Source organism: Coregonus clupeaformis, chromosome 29 (genome assembly GCF_020615455.1).
Source record: "Coregonus clupeaformis isolate EN_2021a chromosome 29, ASM2061545v1, whole genome shotgun sequence".
In the NCBI taxonomy this organism is placed as follows: Eukaryota; Metazoa; Chordata; class Actinopteri; order Salmoniformes; family Salmonidae; genus Coregonus; species Coregonus clupeaformis.
Genome location: NC_059220.1, coordinates 37,689,322 through 37,709,133, shown reverse-complemented (window position 1 = coordinate 37,709,133; position 19,812 = coordinate 37,689,322). Strand labels below are relative to the sequence as shown.

General features: G+C 42.4%; 1 protein-coding gene across 1 annotated transcript in view; it reads right to left on the bottom strand.

Annotated features, from left to right (window-relative positions):
• Positions 1-2,077: 2,077 nt before the first annotated feature.
• Positions 2,078-19,812, bottom strand: part of mboat2a (membrane bound O-acyltransferase domain containing 2a) — a 74,263-nt gene continuing 56,528 nt past the window's right edge. Inside the window, exons 5-13 of the mRNA XM_041855484.2 lie at positions 18,525-18,580; positions 13,716-13,770; positions 8,960-9,143; positions 7,109-7,301; positions 6,460-6,563; positions 6,299-6,363; positions 5,842-5,974; positions 4,354-4,505; positions 2,078-3,508 (exon numbers count right to left, since the gene is read on the bottom strand). Of these exons, the coding sequence (XP_041711418.1) occupies positions 3,328-3,508; positions 4,354-4,505; positions 5,842-5,974; positions 6,299-6,363; positions 6,460-6,563; positions 7,109-7,301; positions 8,960-9,143; positions 13,716-13,770; positions 18,525-18,580 (1,123 nt within the window). The 3' untranslated portion in view covers positions 2,078-3,327. The remainder of the gene's footprint in view (positions 3,509-4,353; positions 4,506-5,841; positions 5,975-6,298; positions 6,364-6,459; positions 6,564-7,108; positions 7,302-8,959; positions 9,144-13,715; positions 13,771-18,524; positions 18,581-19,812) is intronic.

Genomic DNA, 19,812 nt, shown 5'->3' with positions numbered 1-19,812 from the left:
CCTTGTTAAAAGTTAATTTGAGGAATTGCTCAAATAAGCAAAGAGAAACGACAGGCCATCATTACTTTAAGACATGAAGTTCAGTCAATCCGGAACATTTCAAGAACTTTGAAAGTTTCTTCAACTGCAGTCGCAAAAACCATCACGCGCTATGATGAAACTGGCTCTCATGAGGACCACCACAGGAAAGGAAGACCCAGAGTTACCTCTGCTGCAGAGGATAAGTTCATTAATGTTACCAGTCTCAGAAATTGCAGCCCAAATAAATGCTTCACAGAGTTCAAGTAACAGACACATCTCAACATTAACTGTTCAGAGGAGAATCAGGCCTTCATGGTCAAATTGCTGCAAAGAAACCATTACTAAAGGACACCAATAAGAAGAAGAGACTTGCTTGGGCCAAGAAACACGAGCAATGGACATGAGACCGGAAATGTGTCCTTTGGTCTGATGAGTCCAAATTTGAGATTTCTGGTTCCAACCGCCATGTCTTTGTGAGACGTGAAGCCACCGTGAAGCATGGAGGAGGAGGTGTGATGGTGCTTTGCTGGTGACACTATCAGTGATTTATTTAGAATTCAAAAGGCATCTGGTTTGCGCTTAGTGGGACTATCATTTGTTTTTCAACAGGACAATGACCCAACACACCTCCAGGCTGTGTAAGGGCTATTTGACCAAGAAGGAGAGTGATGGAGTGCTGCATCAGATGACCTGGTCTCCACAATCACCCGACCTCAACCCAATTGAGATGGTTTGGGATGAGTTGGACCGCAGAGTGAAGGAAAAGCAGCCAACAAGTGCTCAGCATATGTGGGAACTCCTTCAAGACTGTTGGAAAAGCATTCCAGGTGAAGCTGGTTGAGAGAATGCCAAGAGTGTGCAAAGCTGTCATCAAGGCAAAGGGTAGCTACTTGGAAGAATCTAAAATATATTTTGATTTAACACTTTTTTTGGTTACTACATGATTGCACATGTGTTATTTTATAGTTTTGATGTCTTCGCTATTATTCTACAATGTAGAAAATAGTTTTTAAATAATAAAGAAAAACCCTTGAATGAGGAGGTGTTCTAAAACCTTTGACCGGTAGTGTAGTACTCCACACTCACATTCCAACCAAAAGAGCAAAAGAAGGAGAGTGAGAACTCTGGTTTCAAATCTCTGTATTAGTATTTAAAAAATAATTTCCCTTTGACATAAATCAGTTTTTGAAGTACTATTATACAAATCTTTCCGGAAGTTTCTTCTTTCTTGACACAAAAATAACCATTATGCTTTCACACACGCACGTACAACATATATGGGCCTTTATGACATGGCACTTTGGACATACGGAGCAGTTTGCATTGATCTGCTGGTTTGGGGTAGCCTAGTTAAACCAGACTGAATACTACACAAACTATAGTGAGCGTAGGGTTCAGTCTGGTTTCACCAGGCTAAGTTTGGGTGGCCATGCAGTGCAATTATCAACTTGCTGGTAAAGATGGCATCCCTTTCCCCTCAGGCATTTACACCTTGGCTACAAATACACTTATAGACCACATGAACATCTAAAAATTACATACACACATTTATGGCAGGAGTATGCACTTTTGGGAAAGATTACATTGGAAAACTGCTGCATGGTTGTTACTTATTATCACAAAATAACCCCCCTAAACTGAGTCATTGGCTGCCATCTTGGTTGTACTACAGTACTTATCCAACTCTTACCATCTAATGAATGGTGTATGGTCAAAAATATGTTGTGGCTATGCCACATCAATGCCTGCCTGCACTGTATGAGATGGAATGTTCCATACCTCTCCAGAAACAGAGCACTGTGGAACATTAATCAGGACATGTGTAGGTTATGCTCATGGGCTGTCCTCTGCACCACAATTAACACCCCCCCCAGAAGAGTTGGTTGGACCCATCTGATAGAACTCTTGTACACCAGTGTTTTCTACATTACAGTAATTAAACAAGCGAGCATACAAGTTATGGTTCATGATTGGAGCATAATAATTATGCTTTCCATTATTCCAAATATTATGTCAAATATGTACAAATAATATTAGACAGTAGGTTTCCCAAATGTCAAATACATATTGCCCAACCTTTTAATGTTACTAAAGGTAATTCATACACATCCAAATCAGCTTTATTTGTATTGTGATAGTAAGCGTCACATCCTATATCCAATTACTCATATAGAAAGGTCACAAATAATCTTGGTTAACCCTGAACTAAAATCTCGCATAATTTGGTCAGTCTGTCCACGAGCGATTAGTTCAAACAATACAGTTTGTTGCATTTCATTTAGAGGCTATGGATTCAAAAACTAATCTAGAGGGAGATTTCCATTTGAGTTCATAGTAAATCTAGAAGCCTCTGAAGATTTCAAACTAGTTTAACAGTACTGAACTTTGTTACAGTGGTAGGCAAGACATTTGAACCTAGAGGAAACCTACAGTTTGTAATCAGATACAGTAGGAAAACAAGGAAGCTAGACAGAATTAACCCCATGTCAAAAAAGCCCTTAAACAATTACCGTGAATATACTCCCTTTGTAATGAACCCTCTTTAAAGAACGAGTATCATTCCAAAAAAGCAGCAGATATGAAAAAAAGTGACAGTAATCAAAAGAGAAGTGAGAGTAATCAAACAATGTTTAGAGGATCCTAAGGCCTGCTTGAAGTTGGCATCTGACAAAAAAAGTTATTTATTTCATCTCTTTCAATTTTCTACTACACCTGTTTTCCTAGTAGAGGTTACATCGTTTTCGGACCCTGACAAAAATCCTCTCGATACCTGTCTGACTAGCCCTCTACCCTCTGGAGGTCCAACTGCAACTGCTTCATTTCCCAATGCCACAAGTGCTCCCCTCCACACAACCATTCTCACCCTGCAGAATCTACACCTAGCCTAGCCGCTAACCTGCTAGCAGTACATAGAGGGTAAGGAAACTTCAGAGTCAGTTTTGCATTCTTCGGCATTCTGTCATTTAGCATCGCACTGTTAGCATCATCGCTAATGTCATTATTATCACTCATTAGATCCTAGCTGTTTAGTGGCCCTCGGATACTTATCTCTATCCATTCCTCTCGTTTCTTCTCATTTCTCCAAAGCATGATTTGCTGTCGTTCCTCGCTACTGGAAGGTTTGATGGGTTGTTGTTGAACTGAGTTTGTTATTGTCTGTTATTCCTGTGTTCCTGTCCATTTATTGGTTCTTTGTGGTCTCAAAGAATCGCTGCACTTTGTCTCAGTGTTCGCGCAGAGTTTTGTTCTCTCTGTGCCGGTTGTTTGAGCTCTGAGGTGTGGGGTGGAGGGGCTTCCTCCCTGGTCTCATGTGGCTTTGTGTTTCTGGTTGCAGTTGTTGTCTGTGATGGAGTGGCTGTTGTGGTCTCCGGTCAACCCCCCCTGTAGACTGTTCTGCTGCTCCTCCTTGGCGCGGACGTGCCGTGGCTTCACTGGAAGGGCTAACACCAGCAGCAGGCAGGCCAGGTGTATGCAGCAGTACCATGACCTGGCGAGAGAGAAATCAATCAATCAGTGAAGTAATCAATCCAATGTCATCTGTTCGGTATAGCATTGTTCACAAATGCATTTGTCACAAAACACAAATCCAGGCCTAAGCCCCTGAAAGAGCATGCCTAGGTGAGTTTTCTATGTGGCGTAAAGATTTCAGAAGAGTTGGCAAAATGTCACTGTGAATACAAATGATATGGACTCATTATGGGTCCCAACAAGTTATTCTAGCTAATCCTAATGGGATAGAAAATCCTGCGCTTTATGTACCTGCAGTCAGTGTATTTGTGATTATGGGAATACTAGGTCCTCAAGACCCACTCCCTCCCTCCTTCCATTTCAGCAGCCAGCCGTCCCCCAACGGTCCTGTTTAATGACTGGGTTTATACACTCCTCACCCTGGCAGATGACACCGTACATTTGCCTCCATTTTACTGGAGTGCCCTGATCGCATAAAGTCTTCTAGTCAATTAGTGGTCTTGTTTGCCACTAAAAGGGGCCACAAAGAAAGTGGAACAGAGCTAATTCTCTGTGCTGTGTGCCTGTCTGTGCTGTGTGCCTGTCTGCCATGCTCATTTGCGTTTTATTGGCCTGCCTTTTTAAACAGGAATTTGTTAAAATTCCCCATAAAACGTACAGGGGTTTTGAACTTGGTGGTGCTTCCCAGGATTCTTAGGACCCAACACGGTATGTGCCACTCACCATTTGTAGTCTACACGGGTATTAATAAGTTATAAGTTTGAATATAGGCCTACATTGTTACATATAACATAACTTCTTACATGATGTATTACATTTCAATAGTACTGGTAGAGCATTTGGAATATCAGTAATGTCACTCACCTGTAGAACTTGAGTGACGGCCCAACGGCCAATAGGACGAATGGCACAACCGTGTAGGAGATGGTGATCTGAGTCCCCGCCCACGTGATGACATCGTAGACGCTCTTGTGTGTCGTTGAACCCAGGAAGTACGGTCTGATGTTGTGTCTTAGCTGGAAGTGAGCCAAATGAAGAAATTGTGAATAAACCACATAGCAACCCCCTCAACACAGTATGTTGCATTGACTTTAAGATACAGAAAGTAAAAACAAAACTTGTAGTATAGAAGATAGACCAATCAGTGAAGGCACAGTAACAACCCCAGGAACAAATCAGCTTCCAGACTTAATAGGCATGTTGTAGCCATTATAAACTCTTAAGAAGAAGTTTACTGACCCCGTTCTTTATCTTACATGAACAGAAGCAATGTACTTCATCATTAGTGCATAACTCAACCATGACCTGTATTTAGAATGCATTTAGTAGCAATATGAATCTCAAAAGTAGAGCTTTGACTTTCTGAAATTATTTGAGATGATGCGATTCGCTACCGTTCTCACAGAGGTTTGCACTCATTCACTCCCCCTCATGGTTTGTAAGAGAATGCACTGGTCTAACAAACATGACGCATGGAAACTCACATACATACATGCTTACACCAATCCAATCCAATCCAATGCTTAAATTAATCCATGAGGGTAAGTGAGTGCAAAGTGCACACTTTCGGATAGGGAATCATAACATAGTCCCTATCTAGTTCTGTGTATCATGACATTTGTGACAGTGTTATTCCTAGATGTGATGTAGAGGGAGAATGGAGCCAAGTGTTGAGGAGAGGTGGAGGTTATCTAAGGACACTGTCTGCCATAGGCCTCTCTGTCCTCTACGACTCTCCTACTGTCACCATGTCCATTACCCTGTGATCTCAGGCTCTATCATACTGCTACACACACCCTTGCTCACGTATTGCTCATGCGTAAGCATGACTCCCACCCACCCCCACACACAACCGCTGTGCCAAGGGGTATGAGCTTTAAATCCTAGCGGCCAGTGCACAGGACCTGTAGTTTTATAGCCTCCTGTTTAAATCAGAACAGGGTAACGGCTCAGTCTCCCCCTGTGTTATCTCTCTGCTGTCTTTACATAAACATTCCACCATTTCACTTCTATTATATCAGAGGTAAGGTCTGCTTCAGAGCTAATGGTGACTGTGACAAATGCATTGACAAATGAGATGGGGCAACAGCAGCTAAATTATGTGCTTTTGTAACCTTGCCTGAAACCTGAGGATTTCTGTTAGCTGCCAGAGTTAACACCTTGGCTTTAGCTCAGAGGGCCAATGCAGTTTTGAGTTGTACTGACAACCCATGTAATCCTGCCTAACACCAGAGGACTCGTGTTCACTCCTAGAGATGACACCTAGGCTTTAGCACAAAGGGCTAAGGGTGTGCAGACAACCCGGGTTTGATTCCAGGTCGGTAACACCAGCTGTGTTGGCTGTGTACTCACTGCCCGTGCTGCCATGGTCATGCCAATGCCCGTGAGGAAGGTGAGGTAGTACCCGGGGTACACTCCGTGCCACATGGCCGACAGTAGGAAGGTGGCCGCTGTGGGGTTGATGGGACAGCGCTCGTAACACACCCTGTTGAAGACAGACATGGTACAGATATAGTATTAGCATCCCCGCTAATCACAAGACTAGCATCTCAGCCTGACTGCACATGATGCAGATAAAGCATTAGCACACTAGCTGAAACTAACAAAATCATTAGCATCCCAACCTGTGTAGAGATAATGGCCCAGACGCAGTGCTAGTAGACCAGTGCCGATTCAGTGCATTATCAGCATTACTACTGATATAAGCCTACTATCTGTGATCGTACAATCTACATGACAGTATATCTACAATATACATGACTACTGTTGTGAGATAGTACAGCGCAATCTAGTTTATGATGTAGTTTACCTTTTGAGCCAAAGCGCTGTCTGAATATTCCAGTTGTCGAGGAACATCTTGAAACTGGTGGCAAACTGGAAAGAGTGATGATGTAGTGAATGTAGCCAAAATACTGAATAATAGCCTACTTCTACAGTACTGGTGAAATGTGAATAATAAAAAAGGCTTACCTCAATGTCCAGTATTCTCAAGTTGGATATCAGGTCCCATCTTGGGGTGCCATCTTTGTTGTAGCCATTGAAGCCAAAGCCTGCAGCGTTGTTGATGGCATCAGCTGTCCAATGGGAAAAGACAACAGAAAAGTTACCAGGCAGAATGCCACTGGCCAACAAAGAATAACAATATCCCTTACTGTCAAGACCATTCTGTTTGACTGTTGTAGGCCTACGACTGAATGCAGAGGCTCTTTGGGGGTATTGTTCTCCACATTGACACAGGAGGGCAGTGTAACACAACTCAAAAAAGTAGCCCAACTGTTTTGTGTGACTTTAAAAAGGGCCACTGTCAGAGCCAATATCACCCTGACTTGTTATATGCGGTGGCTAGCAGCCACATAATTCTCCCCCAACAGCCTTCAAATCCCAAATACTTCTGTATATGTTGTCCGTCTTGTCTTACACTTTTAATCCCCACCCCCTGCACCACGAGGCCTTTTGCCAGGCCATCATGGTAAATAAGAATTTGTTCTTAATTGACCTACCTAGTAAAATAAAGGTAAAATACAAAATAAAATAGCACCCACATAATTCTCCCCCAACAGCCTTCAAATCCCAAATACTTACTTCACATTTAGTCACATGAATAATAAAGTGCACTCACACAGGGTCCAAATGAAGTAGTACTTGGGCCTGGTGGCCAGCATGGAGAGGTACAGGTAGAGGACCTGGAGGATGAAGGGGGTAGAGGCGATGAACTTGTCGTCGATGGAGCGCTCCACAGGAAAGATCTTAGACACGGACAGGAAGATGGCCAGGGAGATGGCACAAGTACACAGCTTGGAGATCACGTCGTTCTGTGAAGGGGAAACATATGAGATGATTATGAAACATTATATGGAGGTCATACATGCTTATGACAGTCTTAAGAAGCATTATAACCAGATAATCGATTATACCTGCCAACTAGGGTTACCAACAGTTTATTTTTTTGGTCTGTTTTTTTTTCTTTGATATGTGAAGATTTGAACACTTGAAAAAAAGTTACCACATTTTTAGGACCGGGTTCACCCACCACGAGCTTAATGAGTTAACGTCTGAAATATCAGCTTTGGGGGTTGCGAGGAACTTAAGAAACGGGTTTAGGCCTATACCATTATGTACAACAGCAGGAGCTCTTTGACAGCAGGAAATATTGGACGTGTTGTGTTGCAGCTTTTGTGTTTTGCCGTCTTGAATTGCCAAATCGTCACCTCTGTGAAAGAGTAGCCTACAATTAACTTAAACTCAAACACTTTAGTGCGGCTAGGATGTCTGAGAACACGCTATATTTAGCACGGCTTGTATTGTGCCCCTTCCCTTTACTGAATATCTTTGTCATAAAAGTCTCTCACAACTCTGGAGTGAGATATCAATTATAAATGCCAACGATGTAAGAATAATTGAGAAGCGCTATGAGGGATGAAGTGACATGCTACATTATTCTCTCTAGCCGTCCAGCTGTAAAATCTTAAATTGGGTTGTAATTAAACTGTACCATCTTAACGAGGAAACAACCAATTATATAGATTGTAGGTTACGGGATTGATTATCATTGTTGTGGTAGACACACACAGAGTAATAGGGCATTTTTCTTCTACTATGAAACCAAACATAAGAAAGAGGGAACTCATAGGCAGTTATCATGCAAAATAAGCTCCTTCATTGACATGCAGGCTTTGAGTTCCTCAGTCTAGTCTGGTAAACTGGTGATAAGACCATCATGGGGGTTAGAGAGAAGAAAACGGTGACTGGTGGTGTCTCATTGGAACTTTTCAGAATCTGTAGTTAAATTCATTGGAATGAGAGCTGAATTACTAAACAAAGGACTGTGGTACTGGTTGTTCTTGTTTTCGGGATGAAAAGCACAGTGTTTCCATTCTGAACTACAAGATGGCATAACTAGCGCCCTGAGTTTTTCCTGGTCAAAGTTCCATGTCACATGTCACATTACAGCAAGGACTGTGAAGAGGCACACACACAGGTAGACACACACATACGCACGCTAGCACACGAGAATTGTAATATTGTAGCATGGTGGTATTATACATTTTGTATTGTAGACATGTAGTGGTGTAATAATGTTATGATGTACTGTTTTCTTTTGTTTTATGTGTGATGTAAAGTGCCTTAATGTGTCTGGACCCCAGGAAGAGTGGGGATCCCTAATAAATACAAATACACACCACTTTACTTTACCGTGACTGTTTGCCCACTATGTACCCTGCAAGCCCTAACTCACACTAGCAATGATCACCAACTCTCTTCCTAGAGCTATAGGTTGTGCAGGCATTTGCTCCAGTCCAGCACTAAGACAGCTAGTTCAACGACTCACCTAATCCTCAAGCCCATGTGTGTTAGGACTAGAACAAAACCCAGGACCAGTTGAAGACAAAAATTGACAAAGTATCTATTCTATTCTACTAGGTTCATTCTGGTAGGGGGAGCTCTAACTAAGCGACCGGCATTGTGGTACCTTGGGCGAGGGCTCCGTCTGCTTGTACTTCCCGTTCTCCTTCCCGTTGGCCTCCAGGTGGCGAGGCTGGTAGGCCGTGCCCTCGATGAAGGCCATGTAGTCGTTGTAGGAGCAGGTGGGCCCGGCCAGGATGCCCATGAAGTTACAGTTGTAGCTCAGGTACTCCAGCAGACTGGGCATCCTCCTGGGGGAAGAGGACGAGACGAGAATGAGATGTTAGACAGATGTCAAAGAGAGGCAGCTTTTAGCATAAAGCGGGTCCAAGCTGAGGGTCGTCTATCAGCCACGCTAGAAAACATGGACGTATTGTACGCCGTTTTCTGAGAACAAAAGAGATTTAACTAAAAACCCTTACCTACGGTTGAAGTCGGAAGTTTACATACACTTAGGTTGGAGTCATTCAAACTCCTTTTTCAACCACTCCACAAATTTCTTGCTAACAAACTATAGTTTTGGCAAGTCGGTTAGGACATCTACTTTGTGCAAGACACAAGTAATTTTTCCAACAATTGTTTACAGACAGATTATTTCACTATCACAATTCCAGTGGGTCAGAATTTTACATACACTAAGTTGACTGTGCCTTTAAACAGCTTGGGAAATTCCAGAAAATTATGTCATGGCTTTAGAAGCTTCTGATTGGCTAATTGACATCATTTGAGTCAATTGGAGGTGTACCTGCGGATGCATTTCAAGGCCTACCTTCAAACTCAGTGCCTCTTTGCTTGACATCATGTGAAAATCAAAAGAAATCAGGCAAGACCTCAGAAAAAGAATTGTAGACCTCGACAAGTCTGGTTCATCCTTGGGAGCCATTTCCAAATGCCTGAAGGTACCACGTTCATCTGTACAAACAATAGTACGCAGGTATAAACACCATGGGACCACGCAGCCGTCATACCGCTCAGGAAGGAGACGCGTTCTGTCTCCTAGAGATGAACGTACTTTGGTGTGAAAAGTGCAAATCAATCCCAGAACAGCAGCAAAGGACATTGTGAAGATGCTGGAGGAAACGGTACAAAAGTATCTATATCCACAGTAAAACGAGTCCTATATAGACATAACCTGAAAGGCCGCTCAGCAAGGAAGCCACTGCTCCAAAACCGCCATAAAAAAGACAGACTACGGTTTGCAACTGCACATGGGGACAAAGATCGTACTTTTTGGAGAAATGTCCTCTGGTCTGATGAAACAAAAATAGAACTGTTTGGCCATAATGACCATCGTTATGTTTGGAGGAAAAAGGGGGTACCTTGCAAGCTGAAGAACACCATCCCAACCTTGAAGCACGGGGGTGGCAGCATCATGCTGTGGGGGTGCTTTGCTGTAGGAGGGACTGGTGCACTTCACAAAATAGATGGCATCATGAGGAAGGAAAATTATGTGGATATATTGAAGCAACATCTCAAGACATCAGTCAGGAAGTTAAAGCTTGGTCGCAAATGGGTCTTCCAAATGGACAATGACCCCAAGCTTACTTCCAAAGTTGTGGCAAAATGCCTTAAGGACAACAAAGTCAAGGTATTGGAGTGGCCATCACAAAGCCCTGACCTCAATCCTATAGAAAATGTGTGGGCAGAACTGAAAAGGCGTGTGCGAGCAAGGAGGCCTACAAACCTGACTCAGTTACACCAGCTCTGTCAGGAGGAATGGGCCAAAATTCACCCAACTTATTGTGGGAAGCTTGTGGAAGGCTACCCGAAACGTTTGACCCAAGTTAAACAATTTAAAGGCAATGCTACCAAATACTAATTGAGTGTATGTAAACTTCTGACCCACTGGGAATGTGATGAAATAAATTAAAAGCTGAAATAAATCATTCTCTACTATTATTCTGACATTTCACATTCTTAAAATAAAGTGGTGATCCTAACTGACCTAAGACAGGGAATTTTTACTAGGATTAAATGTCAGGAATTGTGAAACTGAGTTTAAATGTATTTGGCTAAGGTGTATGTGAACTTCTGATATCAACTGTACCTCCATCTAACTTTACCCTCATCTCGCTCCTATCCATGGGTCTTTTAGCACGGTAAGTAGGGTTAATATTACCCCTACCCCAGCTTTGACCCTAGGTTAGAAACAAATAGCCCATGCGTCAGCACTTTTGTTGTAGCGTTCTTGCATGGCCATAGTGAATGCCCATCAAGTAGAGCAACAAGAGTAGAGACCTAGTCTTACCTCTGAGGTGACTCAGCAGAAACATACAGTATGATTGTGAATTCAGCACATGCAAAAAAGACTTGAAGAAAATGTCTGGGATGGTGTCTTGTGGGGACATGATGAAGAGTCAAGCATTCATAGACTTTTGTCAAATTGATAGGTGCGGTGCTTTTAGTTATAGGAGCCGATTTGTAAAGGGGCTTTGTTGCACTGGCCGCATTTACATTTACATTACATTTACATTTTAGTCATTTAGCAGACGCTCTTATCCAGAGCGACTTACAGTTAGTGAGTGCATACATTATTATTATATTTTTTTTTTTCATACTGGCCCCCCGTGGGAATCAAACCCACAACCCCGGAGTTGCAAACGCCATGCTCTACCAACTGAGCTACATCCCTGCCGGCCATTCCCTCCCCTACCCTGGACCAATTGTGCGCCGCCCCATGGGTCTCCCGGTCGCGGCCGGCTACGACAGAGCCTGGATTCGAACCAGGATCTCTAGTGGCACAGCTAGCACTGCGATGCAGTGCCTTAGACCACTGCGCCAATCGGGAGATAGCTGAGCTTGGCTCATCTTGGCAATGGCCTCCACCTTCTCAGCGTCCACTGACACACCGTCCTCTTTAATGATATGTCCGAGGAATTTCACTGTTCTTCGTAGGAAGTGGCATTTCTTTGGTGCTAGTTTGAGATTGTTGGCACTTAGACGGCTAAACACAACTTCAAGTCGCTGCAGAGCCAGTTCCTCGGTGGGTGCAAAGACCAACAAGTCACTAGGTAACAAAGGAGTCTGGCTCTTTGGAGGGAGTAAGTGAGGCCTTTCCCTGCAAAGTGCAAACTGAGTGTGGTGGTGGAGGTACAGCAAGGTTGGGGAACACACTTTGGTTGCTAATTTCTCGCTTCCCTGGAGTTTGTCTCGGAGTGAGCAGCCAAGTCACAATGACCAAGGTATTTCGGTCCTTTGGCCAAAGGGTTAGCTAGGTTGGACTGTCCTGGTGTTCTAGGGGTCACATTAGCAGATGACATTATATTATATATTTTTAACTGTGGCATTCTGTCAGAATTTCTAACTTCTAATGTTTCTCCCAAGACGGATTTGACAATGATATTTGTATTTTTCTGGTTGTTCTTTTCATGATTACTTGCACAATTTTGTTCAATGTCCTACTAAACTTGCACATACATTGTTAAAGTACTGCCAAAATGACTTAGATTAAATTCCTTTCACACAGTAGTTGGGGGTCCCATTGTGTAAACTCCTTGGTCTCTGACAGCTTCCTGACTGCAGGGCTCCAGACTGCGACCATTTAGTCACATTTTGCGACCCTTTAACTTGGCTGAGTTACATTTATAATTGTTCGCCACTGGTGCGAGCTGTACATTCTACCTGGTCACCTCAATCAAAATGTCCTATTTTTTGGGCAGATAAAACCATGAATTTGTTAAACAAACTGCATTATCCTGATTCCTGTAATGAAAGTTTCTGCCCTGCCGCTGTGCCTGCCTGTTTCGCTGGGGCCGGCTGCTGTAATGAGCGAGCCTAACACACTCTCTCTCCCCCCTCGTGTGCCCCTTGTCATTGTGCAATTGAGGGAAAAAAAAAAAGCATTCCATATTAAAGAGAGGATGGTCTCAGCTTTCTGTAGGTATAATTTGATTTTCTCAACAAATAATTATTGAGCTCAAAGCACGGTCACCAAATCATGAACTGGTGCCACCCAGTGATAAAGCTAGTGGCATCAATGCCACCAGGGTAAAATGTTAGTCTGGAGCCCTGGACTACCCTGGTCACATGACAAGGGACGTACAGTACGTCCGGTTGCCATGCAACAGCTGGGTACCCTTTGGAGCAGGGATACAAACTCCTTCACAGCCCCTGTGACTGTGAGAGGAGCCCTGGGGTGTTTAATTCATAATAACCGCTCTAATTGTTGATACCAAGAGCATTACGTTCTCAGTAATTTAATGTGAAGAAAACAGAATAAGATAAGATTCCTCCAGAGACAATCATTTCCATCTTCTTCCTCTTTAGAAGCAAATATCCTGTTGTGAGCTACATTTTGCATGGTGCCTAGTGCCTATGATCTTTCCTTGTGTCCAAAGCATTCAAGATTCTCACTCAATATTGTTATAGATTCAGAGTATAAGTAGAAAAAATAAAAAACATGTTTGATACAATGGGAGAGAGAGCGAGAAAGAAGAAAGCCAAGAAAGAAAGGAACAGAACAAATATCACTGTACAACACAATGCACATGTGACATGAGTACTGGCTAGTGGCTACCATAAGCTTTCCCAGTGACCGTATTTATTTTAATGTTATAATCTTGTATGTATTTACAAGGGGGACCACAATGGAAATACGTTTAAAAACAATACAATTGTTTCATCCTCGATTATTTTAAATGCATTGTGTCCACCTGTGGTTGTATTGTGCTTTTAAAATGGTCAAATAAATTGAATAAAATAAATAAATAAAACAGCCCCCTCCCAGGAAGCATATTACTACCTAGCTCATAGCTTTCTTGAGTACGGCAGTAGAACTGTCTCTAGTCAAGCTGGGAGAGTAAAAACATACCTGAAACACATACCTTACAGCTAGGCATCTCTGACTGGGGGTCAGCTGCTCCTCCTTCCTCATCAAGCCTACGGGAACACAGAGAGTGTGGTCACATGACTGCACCCAACCAATCACAACCCTTTGACAACCGTTTTAAAAATATATATATAGTCAACTCTTAATACAGTAAGTAAGAAGTATATATGCATTTGAATTTGACAAAATATTATTCACTTATCAGGTGTTGATTGCAATACAATAGAGTAAAAAAAAAAAATTTCAGCACAGGGTCATGAGAGCTAAGCTAGTGAGACTCATCAAGCTGAAAGCTGTAGCACTAGCGTCTCAGACTGATGTTTTAGGGGTGAAGCCAAGCTGTTATCAGAACCACTCATATAATTACACACTCAGTGATTCACACTGATCCGTTCTGCAGGTTCAGACTCATTATGGCTCAACGCTAAACAGTGTCTGAGTCCCAAATGGTACCCTATTCCCAATACAGTGCACTGCTTTTGATGGGCCCCTGGTCAAAAGTAGTGCACTGCATAGGGAATAGGGTGCCATTTGGGAGGAAGCCAGTCTCTTCTCTCCTTATATCCTATTATAACCCGGGTCGTTTGGGTCCTGGATGCTGTTTGGCTAAAAGCTGTGGTATATCAGACAATATACCAAGGGTATGACGCAAAAATACTTGTTTACTGTTTAGTTTAGTTGGTAACCAGTTTATAATAGCAATAAAGCACCTTGGGGGTTTGTGGTATATGGCCAATATACCACACCTCATCCGGCCTTATTGCTTAATTCACTTTGGAACCTTAGATGCCGTTAAACATGATGCTGTATGACCACAGGCTAGTTGTTATAGTCTAACCAAAGAAATATAATAAACCATATCTCTCTGAGCATACCATTCAGAGATACAGTAAATTGATGTGGTAATAGGGTTGCAAAATTCTGGTGACTTTCCCAAAATTCCCCGGTTTTCCAGAAATCCTGGTTGGAAGATTCCTGGAATTACAAAGGAATAAGCAGGAATCCCGGGAATCCTCCAACCAGAAATTTGGGAGAGTTACCGGAATTTTGCAACCCTATGTGGTAATATAGCCTAATTTGAGATCAGATCACTCCAGCACAGCAGCTACAGGCTAGCCTAATTGCTGTGTGCTCCCTTGGTCACTCAGCAACATTTAATAATTGGAATAAGTCATATGCAAAACATTTCTTCAGCTACAAATGTGTGCGGCACAGAAAGAGAGAGAAAAAGAGGGAAAAACAGACTTAAAGGGAAAATGACCTAGTACACAGATCAACTGTGTTAGCTAGCTCCGTGCTAGCATTGTCAGTGGTGATTTGTGGTTTTGTTCTCTTCCCCTAAAATGTACAGTGCCTAAATCAGCTATGGCCTGAGCCCATCTCCATCTGCCTCAGTCAGAGTGCTAGCGGTAGTGAGACTGAGGTAGTCTTGAAAACCCGACCCTAGGCAACACAGTAACTAGGGTCTGGTTTCAATGATGGACTCTTTTGGCATAGAGGAACTACGTCACGGTCTACATCGATAAGAAAAAATATACCGGGGACTCTCCCAACAAATCACGAGGCAGACATGCCAGAACGTCACGATTCAAAACCAAAGTTTGCAGGCAAAACCTTTTCAGTTGTTTGTTAAGGTAGTTTATGCAAACTAGCCACTTGCGAAATGCACTCATTAAAACCAAACAGCTGCAAAAACCACACACGCAACTGTAAGACCTTAAAAGGGATACTTCGGGATTTTGGCATTGATCTACTTCCCCATAGTCAGATGAACTCATGGATATAATTTGTATGTGTCTGTGTTCAGTATGAAGGAAGATCAAGGTAGTTTCGTGAGCCAATGCTAACTAGCTTTAGCACAATAACTGGAAGTCTATGGGTATCTACTAGATGGGAAACGACTGTTCATTGGACACTGTGTTAACAAACCTCCAAACGAGCTTCAATGCCATACAACACTCCTTCAGTAGCCTCCAACTGCTCTTAAACACTAGTAAAACTAAATGCATGCTCTTCAACCGAACGCTGCTTGCACCCGCCCACCCGACTAGAATCACTACTCTCGACGGGTCTGACCTAGAGTATGTGGACAACTACAAATATCTAGGTGTCTGGTTAGACTGTAAACTCTCCTTCCAGACTCACATTAAGAATCTCCAATCCAAAGTTAAATCTAGAATCGGTTTCCTATTTCGCAACAAAGCCTCCTTCACTCATGCTGCCAAACATGCCCTCGTAAAACTGACTATCCTACCGATCCTTGACTTCGGCGATGTCATTTACAAAATATCCTCCAACACTCTACTCAGCAAATTGGATGTAGTCTATCACAGTGCCATCCGTTTTGTCTCCAAAGCCCCATATACTACCCACCACTGTGACCTGTACGCTCTTGTTGGCTGGTCCTCACTACATATTCGTCGCCAAACCCACTGGCTCCAGGTCATCTATAAATCACTGCTAGGCAAATCCCCGCCTTATCTTAGCTCATTGGTCACCATAGCAACACCCACCCGTAGTCTGCGCTCCAGCAGGTATATCTCACTGGTCATCCCCAAAGCCAACACCTCCTTTGGCCGCAATTCCTTCCAGTTCTCTGCTGCCAATGACTGGAACGAAATGCAAAAATCTCTGAAGCTGGAGACACTTATCTCCCTCACTAACTTTAAGCATCAGTTGTCAGAGCACCTTACCGATCACTGCACCTGTACACAGCCCATCTGAAATTAGCCCGCCCAACTACCTCATCCCTATATTGTTATTTATTTTGCTCATTTGTACCCCAGTATCTCTATTTGCACATCATCTCTTGCACATCTATCATTCCAGTGTTAATACTAATTGTAATTATTTTGCACTATATCCTATTTATTGCCTTACCTCCATAACTTGCAACATTTGCACACACTGTATATATATGTATTTCTGTTGTATTTTTGACTTTGTTTTGTTTTACCCCATATGTAACTCTGTGTTGTTGTTTTTATCGCACTGCTTTGCTTTATCTTGGCCAGGTCGCAGTTGTAAATGAGAACTTGTTCTCAACTGGTTTACCTGGTTAAATAAAGGTGAAATAAAAAATAAAATTAGGCACGATGCTTAAGCAGAGTGCCTGTATACAGCCCTTAGCCGTGGTATATTGGCCATATACCACAAACCCCCGAGGTGCCTTATTGCTATTATAAACTGGCTAGTTGGTCCAGCCATATGCCTCAATCCCAAATGAATTGGAAAGATGGGCAAAGTCTAATTTGATCATTTTGAGTACATAATTGTTGATGTTGCCTACCTTTCCCATTCACTTGGGTGCACACTCTGCACCCAAGTGATTACACTATGCGTCACGTACTATATTTTTTATTTTTAAGATTACCGGTACTTATTATTGTATGGGACAATACACACGTTTTTGAAGAATATCATTTAAAAAATAAAATGTTATTGAGTAAATGTATTTATTGGATTATTTTCATTTTGATAAGAGATAAAAATGTATTTGTTGATGTAAAAATCAGAATTTTACGATTTTAAGGTTGCATCATTAGATTTGAGGTGGAGTCGCCAGAAATTGTTTTTAAAAAAAGTCCCCATAATTTCCGGTGAAAAACATGGGGTCCCCACTGAAAAAGTTTAAATACCACTGCATTACATGATTCCCTCTACAGAAAAAGAACATGCAGTGTTCATTGTGACATCAGACAGAATAGGGATTATGGTCTTAGATGTTCATTACTTATGAGGAGTATCAGTAGCCTACACTGCAATTAAAACACTTGATGCGCGCACACACACACACACACACACACACACACACACACACACACACACACCCTGAAGCCATGTGACTGAAGTGGAGGAGCTGGTCAGCCTCAACTCCCCTAAGCCTCTCTTACACTCGTTCATTCTAATCCTGTCGCCCATCTCCCCATCCTTAATTAGCTGCTGTGGCCTATTGGCTACTTCTAGACTTCCAAAACTGACGCTCTACTTTACAGGACTTCAAAGGAGTACAGCCATGTAATCCCCATTCACCACACTGACGCACACACACACACACACACACTTCTCTCTATGCATACAGTATCTGACATTATGGATGATTTGGTGTAGGGGAGAGGAAAAGGCTTACAGAGGAACTTGGAGAGGAAGGGAGAGTGTGTAACGTTCCTCGTTACATAAGCTTGTTTACCAAGCCACCCCTGCTCACTTGACTGAGTCCACTCTGTAAAAATTCCTCACATTTTTACATTTGAGTCATTTAGCAGACGCTCTTATCCAGAGCGACTTACAGTTAGTGAGTGCATACATTTTTCATACTCACCATACAAGCACTACAGTATCAATACTGTATTATGAAATATACTGTTCCCAAAGAGAGGTTTTAAAAATGTAAACCAATTTGAAGGTATATATTGTTTATTTTCAATTAAAAAATTATAAAATGAGAAACTGGATATAAATTGGACTATTTATTGTCTGCAAGGTGAAAAGGAGACAAACACACACATGGAAACTCGCCTTCGAAAATACCTTGCAGATGAAACCAAAACAATAAAATGAGACGTTCATATCCCCTCTGACTTCTTGTTTCTATTCAAAAGGGGACTGCAGATCGTATTCACTATGCATAGCTTTAGCTGGCTGGGCGAGAGGAAATAGAGCAGCACTGTGTTATCTCTCTGCTGCTGCTTTCATCTCCCAGGCACCTGCCTTGACAGCCTTATCAATGACAAAATGATATGTTCTATCACCATGACTCAGTTCCTTAGTTAGAGACACACAAGTACACACACACACGTCTCACCGTCGTGTATCTCAAACGCCAAGCTGGTGATCTTCTGAGTGATGACCATCATTGGCCTATAGGAGAAACACAGGAGAGGAGAGGAACCAATCACATCAACTTATAATCACCCGACTGCCTCTGCTCACCTACACTGGAACAAGCTTCTTCTCGTTACATATTATATAAACATCCCATAAAATAACATCCATCTCCATCAGGCATACATTATTCATTTACCATCACGCACTGGGAGCACTGCTGTAGCTAACGTGCATTAGCAGACCATCACTCTGTGTAATGCAACTGACTGACTTCTTGCTGCTATTAAGTATGGGTATGCTTTTGTACATCCCCTAAAGACAACATGGCACAGTGTCAAGTATGTAATACCATGTGACAGAGAAGAACTGTGGGGTGAAATCTTAAAGACAATCCTTAAAAATGTTAAGATTCATTAGCTGTAAGGTTGCACAGAAAATCAGTTGTTCAAAATGATATAACACCCAAAAGCTTGTATCAGGTTATAACTGGTAGCAGATTAATATGTTGTGGGGAATAGATTGTGCCCTAATCGTCCAAGCCAGAGAGAAACTACAAATATTCAATTAGGGTTGACTTGATGATATTCCGTGACTTTTCTACACTTGACACTTACATGCGACTTCTGCTATCAGAATACGACGATCGCATTGAAAAGACAGGTCTAGATGCTCAAGTTGCATTGTGGTCATATTATGTTCAGATCTGGCTGGCCACTTCAGGAGGTGATCAGAGACGCATTGTGTGCAGATTTCTCCTCAGTCTGGATGCAATCAGGCTACCGAAAGCACATACAGTGGGCGACGGCATTAGCACTCCACCCACAAGTATCCAGAAAACGTATGTTTTGGGAGCGAGATGCACCTTCTTTCATTAAACGTTGGAAGATAACATTCCTAGCGTGTGAGGAACATGTTTGCAGGCTTCATAAATGCTAGCCAGCTAGCTTATTTAGAAAAAATATGATGCTAGAGTTATCCTAACCTGTTTGCAATCCCGTTAGCTTTGCTAGCTAGCTTGCTGGCTAGTTAAAGAGGTTAGCTGGCTAGTTAGCTACAGTAGTTGGCTACTGCCATCAAGTTGTTGTTTTGTTATTATCAGATTTAGCCTGTTCCACCGTTTGCAGAATGCATGCTACATTTGAATATAGCGGGAATTCCGACACAATGTGGGCACGGTAGATACATTTAAATGTAGGTGTAGACGTATGACATGTTCGGAATTCTATGATCAGAATACAAAAGCTGCATGAAATGACACGGCCTTA